This window comes from Tetrao urogallus, assembly GCF_951394365.1.
Source record: "Tetrao urogallus genome assembly, chromosome: 21".
Taxonomy (NCBI): Eukaryota; Metazoa; Chordata; class Aves; order Galliformes; family Phasianidae; genus Tetrao; species Tetrao urogallus.
In genome coordinates, this window is record NC_136834.1 from 3,860,680 (window position 1) to 3,878,193 (window position 17,514).

General features: G+C 48.6%; 1 protein-coding gene across 1 annotated transcript in view; it reads left to right on the forward strand.

Annotated features, from left to right (window-relative positions):
- RERE (arginine-glutamic acid dipeptide repeats) overlaps positions 1-13,034 on the forward strand; it is a gene marked incomplete at both ends in the record, with an annotated part of 115,003 nt that extends 101,969 nt beyond the window's left edge. The window contains 11 exons of the mRNA XM_079545667.1: positions 345-507; positions 2,366-2,458; positions 3,229-3,428; positions 4,113-4,274; positions 5,093-5,206; positions 5,850-7,228; positions 7,919-8,141; positions 8,779-9,499; positions 11,333-11,479; positions 11,761-11,941; positions 13,001-13,034. Of these exons, the coding sequence (XP_079401793.1) occupies positions 345-507; positions 2,366-2,458; positions 3,229-3,428; positions 4,113-4,274; positions 5,093-5,206; positions 5,850-7,228; positions 7,919-8,141; positions 8,779-9,499; positions 11,333-11,479; positions 11,761-11,941; positions 13,001-13,034 (3,417 nt within the window). The remainder of the gene's footprint in view (positions 1-344; positions 508-2,365; positions 2,459-3,228; positions 3,429-4,112; positions 4,275-5,092; positions 5,207-5,849; positions 7,229-7,918; positions 8,142-8,778; positions 9,500-11,332; positions 11,480-11,760; positions 11,942-13,000) is intronic.
- Between the last annotated feature and the right edge of the window lie 4,480 nt (positions 13,035-17,514).

The following is a 17,514-nucleotide window of genomic DNA, read 5'->3' on the forward strand; positions in this document are numbered from 1 at the left end:
AAAGTAAGAGAAAGGAGATTAAAGCCCCACGCTGTGCAGCTGCAGAGCAGGGGCTCCTGGGGGCTCTGCAGTGCCAGGCTGGAGACCTCAGCCCTCTGTTCCAGGGGAGGTGGAGGGCAGCAGAAGGCCCTTGGCTGCTTCTGTGCCTCCCTTCTTCCCCCCAACAGCGAACGACAGTCACTGAAGGTTTTTCTGTTCTATCTAAAGGATTCTTTTCTCTGGCTGAAACGCATCGTGAAGCTTCCTGTAAAAACACGTGTGCACGTAGATAGAGCAGGAGGGAGGAGAAAAGCTGACAAGTCAGAATTGCTTGCCCCTCTAACATATTCCTTCTGTATTTGCAGGGAGAACTAATCACCTTCTATTACTATTGGAAGAAAACCCCTGAAGCAGCAAGTTCTCGAGCCCACCGTAGGCATCGAAGGCAGGCTGTGTTTCGGAGAATTAAAACTCGAACTGCTTCCACTCCGGTCAACACTCCCTCCAGGCCCCCCTCCAGCGAATTCTGTAAGTGGAAGCTGAAAGCAATGCATTTGTCTTTGTTTAGTTGCATGCAGAGACGGTAACATAGTGGTGCTGTACCTTTGAGTGAATATGGCAAGGAAATGGAGTTCAGGCAGCTGCCCTCTGCTGTTCTTGTACCATTATGCTGGAATGTGGTAGGCATCTTTGATCAGCAGTGCTGTGTGTAGTTGTTAAAAGCATCGTGTTAGGATGGAAACATTGCCCTGGTGCTGAATTGTCTTGGTTTCGTGTGGCACTTTCTCCAGGCTTATTACAGTAATGGGAATGAGAAAATGCAAAAGGAGAGAAGTCCTTTCATCCTTACACGGTGACCATTCCATCTGCTTTATCACAACGTGGTGCTGCAGGCAGTGCTCCTGTGTCTTCATTTATCATAGAAGTGCTTTGGCCTTGATTGAAGCAGAAGGGTCGAAAGAAAGAATAATTGCCCAAAGCAGCGAGATGTGCTGTGTTGTAAGAGGTTATGGTTAGTTATGTGGTTGTGCATTTATGAACGTTTCTGTCAGAGGCTGATGGCATCCGTGGACTGAACACAGCACGTTTTGTGTGCCTTTTAAAGGAAAGGCACTGTGTGGAAGGCAGGATTTTACAGTCTTATTAATGTGGGGGTAGTAGAGAGTATGTTAAGTAAGGAAGGAGGGAGAATTGTGGGGAGAGTAGGAGTGAGACAGCAAGGGCTGCTAGCTGCTCTGTGCTGAGATTGATGGGATTTATGGCCGTTCCTGCGTGCACAAGAAGTGCAGATCTTGGCTGTACAGCTCAGTCCAAGACAGCTCATCCGAGTTCGTGTGGCTGAAAGGGTTGGTGTGGATCTGACTGCAGGATGAGAGTGAAAATCAGCTTACTCAAAGAAACAGAGTTGTAGCCTGATGTTAGCTGTGCAGCTGAGGTTTAAACACTGGTGAGAATTAAGGCAGAAATAAATGGTGGTGGTGCCAGCAGCCAGTGGCAAGAGCTGTAACACTCTGTAACCTGCATGTATGACAAAATAGCCTCCCAGAACCTTTAGAAATTCAGTGTTCTTGCATCAGAGGTTTCTTCTCTAATTAAAGATGTGAAGAAAAGATGCCACACGTCAGAGTGATATCCTCAACAGGGTTTTCTGCTGGTGACAATTTACAATCCATTACATTGTCAATTCATAGTGAGTGGTTAGAAAAGTGCAGTGCTCTCAACAAGGAAGGATTTGGTCGAGAGTTGTTTTAGAAGACAAGGAAGGGTAAAGTTTGTGGTGTCTGCAGATCTTCTGTGGTTTAAGTGGTGCTTTTTAGCTCTCAGCATCATGGTTAGATAATGTGTTACATGCTGCTTGCAGCAAAGGAAAGTGGCTGGGGCCATGTTCTCTGCTTCTTTGAAATGGGACGTTCTTAAGATGTAATGTTGCTTCAGGTTGCAACTCCAGGAGCCTCGCATTAAGGACTGCAAAGCTAATAGGATCCTGCTTTAAATTTGACCAGGTTCTGGACACAGAGCTCCTTTCTCTCCTAAATTGTTCTGTAGGAACACTGCCTCTCTTGCTAGCACAGTGGTGAGCAACAGCTTAATTGGAAAGATATCATCTACCAAACCAAAAGTTCTGTGAATTGGATAATTGGATCACTTTGTACATTCCTGGAATGCTTTTTTTTTTTCATCTGTAGATTCAGCAAGTTATGTCTTGTTTGGTTTGCAGAATCTGATACGATGGACAGCCAAGGCAGAGGGGTTGTTGGAAGTCACAGAATTTAAGCAAGAGCCATCATTGCTGATGGTTATTGCAGCCAGGTAGGCAGAAACAGAAAATCCTGCTGAATTTTTGTTTTTTCTTTCCCTCTTCTCGTCTTTTTCTTTAAATATTCAGTGGACTTGAGCTCGGCCAGTGAAGATGACTTCGACAGTGAGGACAGTGAACAGGAGCTGAAGGGCTACGCCTGCCGTCACTGCTTCACAACCAGTACGTGCCTGATCCTTGCTGTGCTTCCCTGCCTCTCTGCTGCCTTTTCTACACAGGTTCATCCAAGCATGTGCTTGTGTGTACAGCTGTTCAGAAAACGTGGGGTTGAATCAGCTAAAACATGCAGCACTCAGAGCAGAGTTGATGATGCCTTATGGCTGCAAATTACTATTGCTGAGACAGTGGAGAGTCCTGGGAGGTGACCATCTATGCAGTAAAATCTGCAAATCTAAACAAAGTTCTTGATGTAATGTGTTTGTGCCCAACAAGTCAACACTGAGCAGCAACTGTCCCATGCAAAACTTCTTCATAGGGCACCAATGTGGAGGCTGCCTTGCATTTGGGTGCGTGCGTGGCGTGGTGGGAGCCCCATGGTAAGGGAAGGAAGTGAGAAGTGCACGGTTCACTTCTCTTTTAAGAAACCCCAGCTTTGGAGAATAATAGCTGCCTGTCACTTCCCAGGTAGAGCAGATGAGATTTCTTCCTTTGTTATTTTCAGAGCTCAAGTTGCTGAAGTAAACAAATGTTTTTTAAATTGAACATTGAAGAAGCTGTGCACCCGAAGGCAGATGAAGCTTGGAACAGGGCAAAGTTTGTGGAGATTGCACAGTTAGCTGCAAGTAGAAAAGCAGATACTTCCGTAGTTGTGTGGATTTCCTGGTGGGTTGGGGTTGTTTTTTTTTTGCTTTCTTTATGTAATAATGCAATACACTTATGCTGACCATCTAGCAGATTGCATATTTCTAAGCTGTTGCTTTTTCTGCCCCAAGCCTCCAAGGACTGGCACCACGGCGGTCGAGAAAACATCTTACTGTGCACAGATTGTCGTATTCACTTCAAGAAGTACGGAGAGCTGCCACCCATTGAGAAGCCCGTAGACCCTCCACCCTTTATGTTTAAGCCTGTCAAAGAGGAAGATGATGGACTTAGTGGAAAGCATAGCATGAGGACAAGGAGGAGTCGTGGCTCGGTAGGCTTCACACTGTTCCTTTACATTTCCTTGACATTTCTGCTTGTTCTGTAAAAGGAAGGTGTTGTTTAAGTGGTCTAAAATGAGACTGAATTCCTCTGTCCCACCTGTTTGCCTCTCATCCAAAAGAATACTGCACTGGGAGGGAAGCAGCAGTAATTACTAGAACCTACTCTGCTGTGGTTCCTTATGGCGTAGCAGCAGCACTGTGAAACTGTAGGTGGTTTCAGCAGTTGGGCTCGATTGTTTTGCATGCCCACAGACATATATATATGCATACACATATATAATTTTTCTTAATGGAACTGTGGGTCTCCACCCCCTCACCCCCTGTGTGTGTGTATGCACACTTAAAAACATGTATGCATGTTTTATGGAGTAAATTCAGCACGTGGACAATAGCAGCTGAGGGAGCATCATGTTCTCATTTCTAGCAGACAGTACTCAAGGTACACCACACTCAGTGTCTTGGTGTAGGCACAGAAAGTAATTTGCCTCGCTTTTAAGCTGAGATGAACTTTCAAGGAAGAATTATAAATAAAAAAAAACAATTAAGTATTCTTGTTTATTTCTTCTTTGGAGCTCTTAGCAGGAACGCTCTGTCCGTGCCCTTTTTGTAAGGCAGGAAAAAATCAGCTGAGCAAATGCTGACTCGATAAACTTTTATGTCTGTTACACAACTAGATGTCTACACTACGTAGTGGTCGTAAAAAGCAGCCAGCCAGCCCTGATGGTAGAGCCTCACCCATTAACGAAGACATCCGTTCCAGCGGCCGCAACTCTCCCAGTGCTGCCAGCACCTCCAGCAATGACAGCAAAGCAGATTCAGTGAAGAAGTCCACCAAGGTAAAATCTCCCCATCTTTCTTTTTGTGTCAGAACTGGGCCCCTGAGGCCTCTTCCATCAGCTTGATAAGGTGCAGATTCGAGGGGGCCGGGGGATGTGTCAGTGACACAGAAATCCCTACGTGTGTAGCTGTGCAAAACATTTAATGATGCATCTCAGTGATGCTTTATTCCCGTGCATACAGATGTGATAAGAGCCATTAAAGTATCCCCACATAACCTTACTGCTCTTGTGATAAACTAATCCTTCATTTTCGGATGCAAATGCAAGCGTTAGGCTCACGGAAGTAATACCTATCAGAAATGCTACATCCGAGACAAGTAGACAGTTTTGGTTTCTTAAGCAGTACTTAATCTTTATTTATAAAGGAATATGAATGTGTAATAATTGAGACTACTTCCATTACTGTTTTGCAAGCAGTTTGCTTGATGTTCAGAGCTAGCTGACGCTTCAGTCTGTTTCACTGAGTGCTTTTCCAAGAGAGCACTGACAAAACAAAGGCAGATGAACAAGGAAGCTTGCATTAAGCACTGTAAATTGAAAAGCAGCAAATTAAAAAGAAGTATGTATTATTTCAGGCTCTTAGCAGGAGTGCTCCATCCATGCCCTTTCTGTAAGAGAGGAAAAAATAAGAAGTTGAGCAAATGCTGACTTGGCTTGGTGTTAAATTCTGGAGATCTCAACTTCTGATAAGTTCTCCTGCTCCGTAGGAACCCTTCTTGTTCATTTGTGTTCAACATGATAGCACTGACTTGCATTTTGTTTACTTCTGTGTTTACATCACTGGTAACTGTCCTCTTCTGCTTCATTTGTGGCAGAAAATAAAAGAAGAGGTTTCTTCTCCTCTGAAGAACTCCAAGAGGCAGCGGGAGAAGGCAGCGTCTGACACAGAGGAGCCCGAAAGGTCCAGTGCCAAAAAATCCAAAACTCAAGTGAGTCCTACAGAGAATTATTTTCATTTTTGGAAACAGTTTGAGTGTGGGAGGGAGCACAGATCCACTAACAAACCCAAAACACAAAACCAATTTAGGCCACAGCAAATTTTAACTTAATCTGTGGCTAGAAAGCAACCCATGTTATAATGTGTTCCATCTGTTGGAAAGCAGTGGAACAACGTAGGGTAAGTTCAGGAGTCTGTTTGTTTTATAATTAAGCAATATAGGAGGAACATACTCAGTTTATTTCCCCACACACACACCTCAGTTTGTTTTTTTTTTTTAATTGAAATTTGGCTTTCCCTTTTCTTTGACAAGTTAGAACAACACTGCAGTTGTCGTAATCTAATGGTATCTGGGCTGAGCCTTCTCTTCTCCAGGCTGGGCAGCCCCAGCTCTCCTTGCATCTGCTCCAGCCCTGCACTCGGCCTCAGGGCCCTTCGTTGGGTTCTCCCCATGTGTCCATCTCTGGTTCTGGGGGTCTGGAACTGGGTGTGCTGCAGTGGCACCACCTGTGCTGCTTTGCCCCATGAGATTCAGAGGTTGTTACTTGCGCTCCAGCACACGTGCATGGTGATTCTCTGTGGCACGCTGCATGCAGTTCCTCACACACACTGGTTGCTCTCCCCTTCTCCTGCAGGAGATCAGCAGGCCAAACTCTCCCTCGGAAGGTGAGGGTGAAGGTGAGAGCTCTGACAGCCGCAGCGTCAACGACGAAGGGAGCAGCGACCCCAAGGACATTGACCAGGATAACCGGAGCACGTCACCCAGCATCCCCAGCCCTCAAGACAATGAGAGCGACTCAGATTCATCCGCTCAGCAGCAAGTGCTGCAGGCGCAGCCCCAAGTGCTGCAGGCAGCCAGCAGCTCCAGCCAGGCTCCTCCTGCCATGCCCCCCATCCCAGCTCAGCTGCCAGCCCCGCTGCCTGCAGCCTCGAGTGCTTCCGCGGCTCCTCCGCAGGTTTCACCACCAGCATCCCAGGCCCCCAGCCAGCCCCAGGCCACTGCGCCGCCTCCTTCTCATTCCCACATCCAGCAAGCCCCTGCATTGCACCCGCAGAGACTGCCATCGCCTCACCCGCCCCTGCAGCCTCTGAACGCATCGCAGAGCCAGCCGGCCCCAGCCTCGTCGCAGCCCCACTCGCAGCCTCCGCTGCACGCTCAGCCCCAGCCCGCCCCGCACAGCCTGCAGGCGCAGCCCCTGCTGCCTCATCCCGTACCCCCCCAGCCGTTCTCGCTCCCCACGCAGTCTCCTCAGTCTCAGGTTCCCCTTCAGACACAAGCGCCGTCTCACTCCCACTCTGCACTGCAGGTGTCTCAGCCCTCCCTGCCAGCCGCAGCCCCGCTGCAGCAGGCCCAGCCTCCGCGGGAGCAGCCGCTGCCCCCCGCCCCCATGGCCATGCCTCACATCAAGCCTCCCCCCACCACCCCCATCCCGCAGCTTCCCACCCCTCCATCCCACAAGCACCCTCCTCATCTCTCCGGCCCTTCTCCGTTCTCGATGAACTCCAACCTGCCTCCGCCACCAGCTCTAAAACCCCTGAGCTCCCTCTCCACTCACCACCCTCCATCCGCGCACCCTCCTCCCCTGCAGCTGATGCCCCAGAGCCAGCCGCTGCAGTCCTCGCAAGCCCAGCCTCCCGTCCTGACCCAGAGTCAGAGCCTTCCTCCATCCGCCGCTCATCCCCCATCCGGACTCCACCAGGTATCCTCGCAGCCCCCCTTTTCTCAGCATCCTTTTGTCCCTGGAGCTCCACCGTCCATCACCTCTCCTTCGTGCCCTTCCACTTCCACGCCGCCTGCCGTGCCCGGCATCCCGCTTCAGACCTCCATCTCCACGTCAGCAGCTTCTAGTGGGAGCGTGCCGGTGGTGACGTCCTGCACGCTGCCACCTGTCCAGATCAAAGAGGAGGTTCCCGATGAGGCTGAGGAACCAGAAAGCCCTCCGCCTCCACCCCGGAGTCCATCGCCAGAACCAACGGTGGTGGATACACCGAGTCATGCCAGCCAGTCCGCCAGGTATGGAGGTTGGCAGCAGCTGCACTTCTTTAGCAGAACCCAAAAGCTTGCATCTCACTTGCTTGTTGCAGTGGAATCGCTTTCCTTTTTGTCAAGAAAAGATTTTGTTAAGGACTTTCCTCTGCTGATGCATTAAGCAGTGACTCTGTTCCCTTTCACCCTTCCCAAGGATAGCTGAGGGAGATAAGTGAATCTTCCTGCTTCCCGTGCCTGGTTCTTGCAGGAAGGCTTGCTGAGCTGAAGTGAGAGTGTTGCATGGTGGAGTTCTCCTTTCTCTCATAATTGTCCTTATGTTGTCGGGTCAGTTTTTATTGAAGTCAACTGAAACTTTGCCTCCTTACGCTGTGGAAGAAGGCTTCTGAATGCGTGTGAGAAATCAGCTTCAGTGAGATGTGAATGTGTTTCACACGTGCATCTTGTCAGCCCTTGTTTTAATCAGGGCTTTGCTGTTTTTCTCTGTAAAGGTGCTTCTTCAGGCAGGGTATTAGAGGTTGTACTTGTGAGAGGAGCATTGCACTTTGCTTGTCTGTGTTGTCTCCTGGCACAGTTAATTCCTTTCGTTCCTTTTCAGGGAAGCAGGTAGTGCTGTTGTAAGTGTGCACTGATAACTTTTCCTCCTTGACATACAGCTCTTAAACTTCAGACTTCTACCTTCCCAGAGCTGACCTCTTTCTGTTTTGTTTCCCTCAGGTTTTATAAGCACCTGGACCGTGGCTACAATTCGTGCTCAAGAGCAGATTTGTACTTCATGCCTCTGGCAGGATCCAAACTGGCCAAGAAGAGAGAAGAGGCCATTGAAAAGGCCAAAAGGGAGGCGGAGCAGAAAGCCAGAGAAGAGAGGGAGAGAGAGAAAGAAAAAGAGAAGGAAAGAGAGAGAGAACGTGAGCGTGAGAGAGAAGCAGAAAGAGCTGCGGTAGGTTTATTTGTAGCTAAAAGCTGCTTAGGAGGGTTGACATGGATAGTGTGCCTAAATACACGTGCAACCAGGTATCTGTGAATATGGGAGCTGTGCGTTAAGTGAATGCCAACCCGCTCTGGGCATTCCCAGCCTGCCTGTCACTTTCTTCTCTAAAGGAAGTGGAGGGTTTCTATTCCCAGCCTATAATTGTGTGTGGGAAGCCAGTGCAGCTGGGGATAACTGGGCCAGGTGTTTACATTACTTGCAATAGAAGCTCAGATATGAAAAACACTCTGTAGGTGTAGATACGATGAATTATTTGCGTAACTTCCACCACCTTTGCAGTGCAGGCACAAAATCGTTGCTGAAAAAGGAATATGAAGGCTTTAAATCTGAAGGCACCTTGATTAAAGACACGCAGCTTTATTTTTTGTGATGGGAATTCCCAAACTCCGGTCTCACTATAGAAAATCAGCGCAGTTAATTGTTTGTTTTTCGTTTTGGTGGCCTGTTGGAAAGGAACGATGACCTTTGGGCCCATAGCACGGGGAGGTTGTTGGTGCGTTATGCAGCACAAGGAGGGAAATGGATGCCAGCGTGGGTAAGCCAAACGAGTTGAACTTAAACATCTCTTCCCCCGTTTGTGCAGCAGAAGGTATCCAGCTCCTCCCACGAAGGCCGCCTCGGAGAGTCGCAGCTCAGTGGGCCAGCACACATGAGGCCTTCGTTTGAACCCCCACCGACGACCATCGCCGCCGTCCCTCCTTACATTGGCCCGGACACACCTGCTCTACGAACGCTGAGCGAATACGCCCGTCCTCACGTCATGTCTCCGACAAACCGTAACCATCCCTTCTTCGTCCCCCTCAACCCCACCGACCCGCTCCTGGCCTACCACATGCCCGGCCTCTACAACGTGGATCCCACCATCCGGGAACGAGAGCTGCGGGAGAGGGAGATCCGGGAGCGAGAAATCCGGGAGAGGGAGCTGAGAGAGAGGATGAAACCTGGCTTCGAGGTGAAGCCCCCGGAGCTCGATGCGCTGCACCCGGCCACCAACCCCATGGAGCATTTTGCCAGGCACGGTGCACTGACTATTCCCCCAACGGCAGGACCTCACCCGTTTGCTTCCTTCCACCCGGGTTTGAACCCGCTCGAAAGAGAGAGACTCGCGCTGGCAGGCCCGCAGTTACGGCCTGAAATGAGCTACCCTGACAGACTGGCAGCTGAGAGGATACACGCGGAGCGGATGGCATCGCTGACAAACGACCCGTTGGCACGGCTGCAGATGTTCAACGTCACGCCCCACCATCACCAACATTCGCACATACATTCGCATTTACACCTACATCAGCAGGATCCCCTCCATCAAGGTGAGCCCGGGAGCTGGCCGAGCAGTTTGCTTGGAACCTCTGCCCGAAAGCCTGGAGTTAGGAGTCCTTTGTTTTCAGTATGTAACTGTGGCTTTTGGGCAGTGTAAGATTGTGATATCTGAAATGCAAACCGTTATTTTTTAATGAAAGGGTGCAGGGCAGAAATGAAGTAAATGCTAAGTAACAGTACAGTGATCATAGAATTATAGAGTGGGCTGAAAAGGAGCACAGTGCTCATCCAGTTCCAACCCCCTGCTGTGTGCAGGGTCACCAACCAGCAGCCCAGGCTGCCCAGAGCCACATCCAGCCTGGCCTTGAATGCCTGCAGGGATCCACAGCCTCCTTGGGCAGCCTGTGCCAGTGATACCATTTAGACTCTGCACTGTCACTGTGAGACGTATTTAAGGGCTTTTAAGAAAGCAGCAAGGAGAACTTGATCTCTTCAGCCATTTGTCATGTCAACCGCATGGCTTTACTTGAGCTGAAGTTCCCTGTCACAGCTCTCCTAAGAAATATCTGAATTGATGGGTTGGCATCTTTCTAGTTACAGTGTATTCTTACATATGGAAAAGTTTTTCCCAAGGTATTCAGTAGTGTCAAAATGAATTGGTGCCTTGTTCATTTCTAAAGTAAGCTACACAGTTGCTCCTCTGAGGTGTCGAGAGTCTGGCGCTAAGCAGAATTTTTCTGGTAGTAGAGCAGAGAGAACATTGCAAGCAGGGCACCAGGTGCAGGAGCAGCCAAGAAAGGAAAATGAGAGAAGTCCAAGTACTGACAGTGCAGCTCCTGGTGCTTCTGGGAACAAATGTACTGTTTGTGCAAGCAAATATAGCATACTTTGCCTTGGAGCATATGCATTAAACACGGCTTCCTTCCCTTCTTTTTGAGTAGGGGAAGAATTTGAATGCTGTTGCAGAAGCCAATTTGTGTAGCAAGAAATCAGCAGTCTCTTGTGAGATTAAGCGGTGAGAGTGTTTCAGGTAGGAGATGATAGCACTGAGGGTCAGCATTTCTAAAGCTGTGAACATTGCTTGAGAATGCACAAATTATGGGCTGGCTCAGTTTCAGGCAGGTTTTTGGTAGCCCCTTGGTAGCGGAAGAAATTTGTCATAGATGCTGTCTGTGCAGGGGTGCTGTTGACAGGTAAGTCGTTCAAGCTCTGTGCAGGTAAGTCTGGGTACTGTCCTGTTCTTTGTTCTGGAGCAGTGCAGTGGAAAGTGGAACAAGTGGCTGAGAAGTAGGGACTGAAGAACAGGTTTATTGTGTTCAGAGACAGGCAGCTTAAGGTGTGTGCTAAATACCAGTGCACTCTGAACTGGGGGAAAGCTAATTATATAAGCAATTTAAGTATGTATCTATGTATATATACAGGGGAGAGAAATTGCAATACCAAATAAAGGTAAGAGCAGATGTATTTTTTTTAAGATTTCAGGATTGAACAGGTTTCACTTTCTCAGTTCACCTGCCCTGGTCTGAGCAGGGCTGGTCAGCAAGCAAGCTGTGCTGCAGTGCACGTGGGGATGATGGAAGGAGAACTTGGGTGGTTTTGTTACTTTATTTTTTGTCGCTTGGTGGATTTCTTGTTCTTGTAGAAATTGAAAGCCTCGAGTTGTTGCTTTAACAATTAAGACTGTTTGGCAAGCAGATGTCACTTCAAACACTTCAGGATAGAAAAGTGGGTTTCAAATTGGATGGAGCTGAGCTCCCGGTAATTACACGCCAATTAGGCCAAATGCCGATCCAGCTCAAGTGGTAACAGGGCTTTTGATCTCCCAGCAGTGAGTGATGCTTCCCCAAGCAGTTGATTGCTTTCTTTCTTTCCTTCTTCTAAAGGTTCAGCAGGACCTGTTCACCCGCTGGTGGATCCGTTAGCAGCTGGACCCCATTTGGCACGTTTCCCCTACCCACCTGGGACCATCCCCAACCCATTGCTAGGACAGCCACCTCATGAGCATGAAATGCTCCGACATCCAGTCTTTGGTGAGAGCATTTTATGGTCCTTGTTGGAGGCTGCCCTTTGATCTGAGCTGTCAGCTTTTCTTCTGGCTCCGAGCGTTTCCTGGGAGGTGTGGCAGCGGGGTTGAGCTGTAACTTCACTTACAACTGAAGTGGGTTTTTATTTGCCTTGTTTTGTTTGCTGTCTCCGTTTTAGGGGAGGTTAAAAAAGAAAAAAAAGAAAAAAAAAAAAAAAAGGGCTTTGTGAGGCAGCTCTGCAGACCTCATAGCAAAAGAGTGTACAAATGCACAACTCTGTGTTGTAGGTACCCCTTACCCTCGGGATCTGCCTGGTGCCATTCCACCTCCGATGTCCGCAGCCCACCAGCTGCAGGCCATGCATGCACAGTCAGCAGAGCTGCAGAGACTGGCAATGGAGCAGCAATGGTTGCACGGGCATCCTCACATGCATGGTGGTCATCTACCAAGTCAGGAAGATTATTACAGGTGAGAGGTGCCACGGGGGCTTGTGGAAACTTAAGGTTTCCTTCATCTTTGTCTGTGTTCCATCTGTTTTTTCTTGTGAACGAATGCCTTCTTCTTGCGTGCTGAGATATTGGCCTGATGCACTTAGAGAGGTTGGTGAAGCTGGCCTTAAACCTAATTAGGGCCCTTAGACCTAATTAGGGCCTTGATGATAGGGCAGGTTGAAAGCTGGGCCCGCATTGCTGGCACGAGGCTTGAGTGAATTGAGTCACCTCCATCTGGGCTTTTCAGTGTGATTCTTGTTACGATTGCTGCTTCTGCATTGCTTTGTCTTCCTTGAGAGCAGTGGAGGAGGAAGGTGGGTGAGAGCTTTATGAACAAGCAGCGACAAGGAGTTCCGTAAATCAGTGAATCTTAAGAAATGACTGAAGGGAAAAGGAGATGGAGTGTGTGAGGAATGTGAACCCTGAATTGACATTGGAGAGTGCCCACTACTCCCCACAGTGCTGTACAAGTGCAGGTAGTGGAGTGGTTCTCTTCTCAGCCTGCCTTGTCTCACAGCACCTTATTTCCTCTTGGGCAATGGCGACTGAGTGAGATGTCAGCTAAGAAGAGGAAGCCTTCAGCACCTAGCAAAGGTCATTCCACGTGTCGGCAGGTAGCAGGGCTGTGTAGGAAGCAGCATATTAAAGACCTGCCTCTCACCGCTTCACTCTGATGCTTCTGTACTTGCTGCTGCTCTCCAAAATCACCCGCTGGCCTTATGCCACGAGGGCAGCCGCTCTGCCTGGAGCTGAGTGACATTTCACTTGCAACTGCAGATCAAGCTGGAGCTTGATGAGCTGGCACGAGTGATCTCACACACTTGTAAGGAGCGAAAGGTCATCGCTTCCTCCCACAGCAGCCGCTGTTATCGCTGCTGTTACAGCGGTCCTCATTTAGTGCTGAGAGCTCAGAAGCCCATCCTGCAGCCTCTGTTCCCTTCAGGGCGCCCAGGTGAGGTTGGCAGGAAGGCATGCTGTCACTGAAGTGTCATGACACCTCCTTGGTTTGTTAAAATGAGTTTTCTTTCTCTTTCAGTCGGCTGAAGAAAGAAGGCGACAAACAGTTGTAATAAATTATTTATTTGTAATGCTGGCTATGGAAACCCCAGTCCTTGGGAAGGAGTGGAACATTTTTACATACAATAAGAGCTACAAAAGGAAAAGAATATCTTATAAAGATTTCTTTATATATTTAAAACAGAAACAACCACCCAACAAGTAGAGACTTATCAGCATAGCGTTCATTTGTAGAGAAGATTTCTCAAGACTGGTGTGGGTCTCCCTGCATGACAACGTATTCAGAAGCCTATTGAAAATACAGGACTGTGTGGAATATTCAGAGAACTTCCTGCAACCTTGGTTTTTTTTTTAATTACTAGTTTGTTTTCAGTAGGTGCTAGGATTGGGCTCACAACAAGTCACTGTGCGTGAAGAGACACTCAGTGCATCTCTAGCTACTTCCAAAAAAAAAAAAAAACAAGGATTGCAAGTAGGTGACATAACAAGCTCTGAATCCAAGTGCTATAATAATAATAAAAAAAATCTACTTTTATTTTAATACATTGTAGGAAATCTTCATAATTTTCGAGAGAGCTCAGTTCTGCAGCATGGCTTTTTAAGTCTGTAAATAACTTTTTTGGGTAGAGGGGAGAAACGAAACGAAACGAAACTCCAGAAACGTTTATGTTGATTTTCAGTAACATCACACGTTGTGAATTCCTACCTGGTATTGACAGAATACAGAGTTGATTTTTTAATAAAAAAAAAAATATATATAGTTATCCCTTTAATTAAAGGGAACAATGGGTATCAATAATTTCAAATGGGTAAAAGCTTGAAATTTGGCTTGTTATCAACAATAAGCATTAAAGGGAGATGCAGGGATAATGTTGCAAATGACTGTTCTTGGTTTTTTTGTTTCTTCTGTTAGTGTTACATCTCTGTTATGCAGCTGGTTTCTGTTGAGTTGGGTTTCTCAGCAGTGCAGGTGTCCCTTGGAGCTCACTGACCCTTCTTCGGGGGTTGGTCTTCAGCATGGCCATCCTACACCTCTTTTACCCTTTGGGACTTCAATCTAACCACACTGTTTTTAGGCTATCCCTCCTAGGATAACTAAGAGTTCAAAGAAATAACCCTAAAATGTCTGTTTTAAAATGCTCCATGGCTCAAAGTAGCACAGCCAGAACTTCATACCTTGCATAGTTTTGGAGGTCTGCTCTCCCTGGCCTCTTGTGTTTGATGCATTTTAAAGAAAGGAGGACTGGACAACTCGGTGTTCTTAAAGCTGTTTTGCAAGGAGCAGTCTGCATTTCGTTCGGACTGTTTGAATTCCGTTTTTATAAGCAAAAACTTTTTAACTGCCACAAACCGTTCTGTATCTCAGGAACTCACTGCTTTGGGCTTCACATAATACATGGACAGTAATATTTACTGCCTCCAACGCAACAGGTCCGTGCAGAACTCCTGTTGGCTGGTTCCCACGTGGTGGTGAGAGGAGAGGGGCACGCAGGAGGCCAGGGAGCATCATTTTAGAGACTGACTGCCTAGGCAGAGAGGTTTTATGTGTTCCTACTGTTCCATGTTCGGTTGGTTTGGTTTTTTGGTTGTTCTCTTTATTTTCTTTTTGCCAGGGCAGAGGGTGGTGCAGCCAATGGACATCTGAATCTGCTGGCCATCTGCTTCCCCATTCCCTCTCTCAGCTCACAAGCACTCTCTCTCTGCCGTTGTAGACTGTTATAAATGTGATGGTTGTGTCATAGGACTGTACTGAGCCACGTGTGCTGGAGTTGTGGTTAATGACACGTTGTGATGGAAGGCATGCACAGTGCTTTACACCACGTGGGGCTCGAAGCAGCGTCAGCATCAGTGCCCAAAGGTGTTGCGTAGCACCCAGTGACACATTCAACATCAGGGTGTTCTAGGCCCACGTACAGAATATAAGGGAGGGGGAGGAGGGCGACTTCACTTGCTGACCTCTTGTGTCCTCTGTTGCAGATTTGGCAACGCTAAGGAACTGCAGTAGCATTTAATCAGTTCCATGCCCTGTGCACGAGCTCTGAAGGCGTTAGCAGGAGCAGCCAGTGCTGGCATGAGGAGGCTGTGAGGTCAGTGTGGCACCCAGCATGGTGGGCTTCCTTTGGGCACTGCTGTGCTGGCATCCGAAAGTGAATTTACTCCTTTCTTCCGAGCAGCATTTTTACCTTTTGCTTTTAGCTTTTTTTTGACAAACACCAATATTTTGTGGGGTTTTTTTTTTTGTTCATGTCATTCAGCAAAAAAGCACTGAAACTTCCATTTTAGACCTGTGATTAACCACAGCTTTAGTCTGCAGTGGCATTTGAAGCCATCCTGGTGTTGGATGCCCTGTTCAAACAACCCAGACCTGGTTTTCTTTCAGAAATCTCTCTTTTGTTTTTCCTCAGTTTTGAAAGTTCTTCAGTTTTCAATTTTGCTTTCGTGTTTTTTGAGAAGTCTCTCTTGTTCTGTGTCGTCATGGTTGAGCTTGTTTCACTGCACCGTTACAGCAGAGTGTACATTCTGACTGCTACATTTATATATATCTTGAAGCTTAATGTATATATGAGTAGTTTGCCATGGGATAACACAGTGTAAACAGAGTAGAAACCCAGAAATCGTGACTTCTGTGTTCTCTCCATTTGAGTATTTTGTAATTTTTTTGAAATATTTGTGGACATAAATAAAACCAAGCTACACTACAGCAGCCAGGTTCTGCCTGCAAGCAGATGTGTCTGTTGATTGCTGTGGGTAGGAGAAGCCTGTTTCCATCCAGAGAAATGTGGGACGGCCCTTCTTGCTGTTCCAAGGCTCATCTCACCTCTTTCTTTGCTTGACTTTTTCCTCCTTGGAGATGATTTTCTAACACACAGCACAGACAGCAGCACCACGTCCAGCTCCGGAACTCAGTGCCTGCCCAGGGCTGCTGTGTGCTCTGCAGCCACGAGTTGGGAAGGCAGATGGGGAGGAATGGATGTAGAGGGATGTTGGGCTGGTGAGACCTCAAGGAGTTTCTGTCTGCGGTGGTAATGCATTGTGAGCACAGGGGGTAAAGAAGCTCTCGCTGCATCAGGTGGTAAAGAGCAGCAAAACAGGATGGTCCTTCAGCTCTGCTCGCATTCGCAGAGCGGAGAAGGCTGCATGCTGTCATCTCCCTTTCATTTTGCATATGAAACAAAGGTGTTGGAGGATACAGAAGGGAAAGCCAGTCCTGATGGCTCACGGGGACGGGTAGCCTTCACTTCGGGTTAATGGTACGCTATATATACACAAGGAACGGAGGATTTTCGTGCCTCGTGTTTTCTTAGAGGCGTTACTTTGTGCCAGGGAAGTGAACGCTGGGGCGTCGCATTGGGGAGCAGCCGGGAAGCAGCGGCGCGAGCCGCTCACCAGCGCCACCTGGCGGCAAGGGTGGAAATAACCAGGCGTGGTGCTCACGAGCGCCACCTGGCGGCACGGGCGGGAATCAGCGCGCGTACGCCACGCGCGAGCGCCACCTGGCGGCCGCGCTGAGGAGGGCCTGGAACGTTCTAGAGTGCGCGGGCGGGCCGGAGCCGCGGCCAGCTGCCATGCGGACCGCCGGGCTGGGAGGAAAGCTCGGCGTGTTGCCTGCTTGTGGGCGGCAGTGCGACACCGGGCAGTGTCCCTCAGTGTCCTTCAGGCAGCCGACGACCCTGCGGTGCTGCGATGGACCCCCGCGGGCAGCCCGGTTCGTGCAGTGCCAACAGGTGTGCAATGGGGGAGGGAGGCTGAAAGCACGCCCTGCTTTGCTGCGCGCACGCCCAGCTCTGTCGTTAACAAAGCGGCTTTTCCTTGCGCCAAAGCACAGCAAGGATGCACAGCTGGCTTAGCATAAGACTTACCAATGGGTGTCGTTGCTGTGGATGGCTTTGCTGGGTGTTTTCTGCTCCTGGGTGCTGTTCTGGGCAATGTCAGCATAAGGGCTCTGTACAGCCTTGCTTGGCTCACAGCGCGGAGCTGCAGGGCTGCATGCTGCATGGGAAACGTGTGCATGGGGAGGAGTTGCAGTGGGATGGGGGGCATTGGCTTTGGAAAAGAGCTTTGTGTGATAGCAGCGCTGCGTTTCACATTGCATGAGGTTTTGGTGGAGCAGACCATGAATCCAGGGTGTGAGATGCAAGCCTGCCATTGCAGATGGATTGGATGAAACTCACTGGCAAAGCACAGGCAATTACAAGTCAGGGAGTCGAATGTTCGTGGCCTGGTAGTGCTGCTGAATGCATCCGTCACAATGCACAGCCACAGCTTCATGCTATTTGCCTTTTTCTACCCTCCTCCATCCACCAAGCTGCTGCGTTGAGGCCTGGCCTGCTCTGAGTTTTATTGCAGGTGGTATTGATTACCCAGGTGAAAATAATTCCTTTTCTTCCCTGTTCTGGTGGTTCGGTTTCCAACTGGAAACTGGACCGAAGCTGACTGATGGCAGGATACGTATTCCTTTCTGACAGATCAAGCAGTCAAGCATAATTGCATTGGTTATTCTTGCATCTGTTGCTTTTATTCGTTCAAGCATTG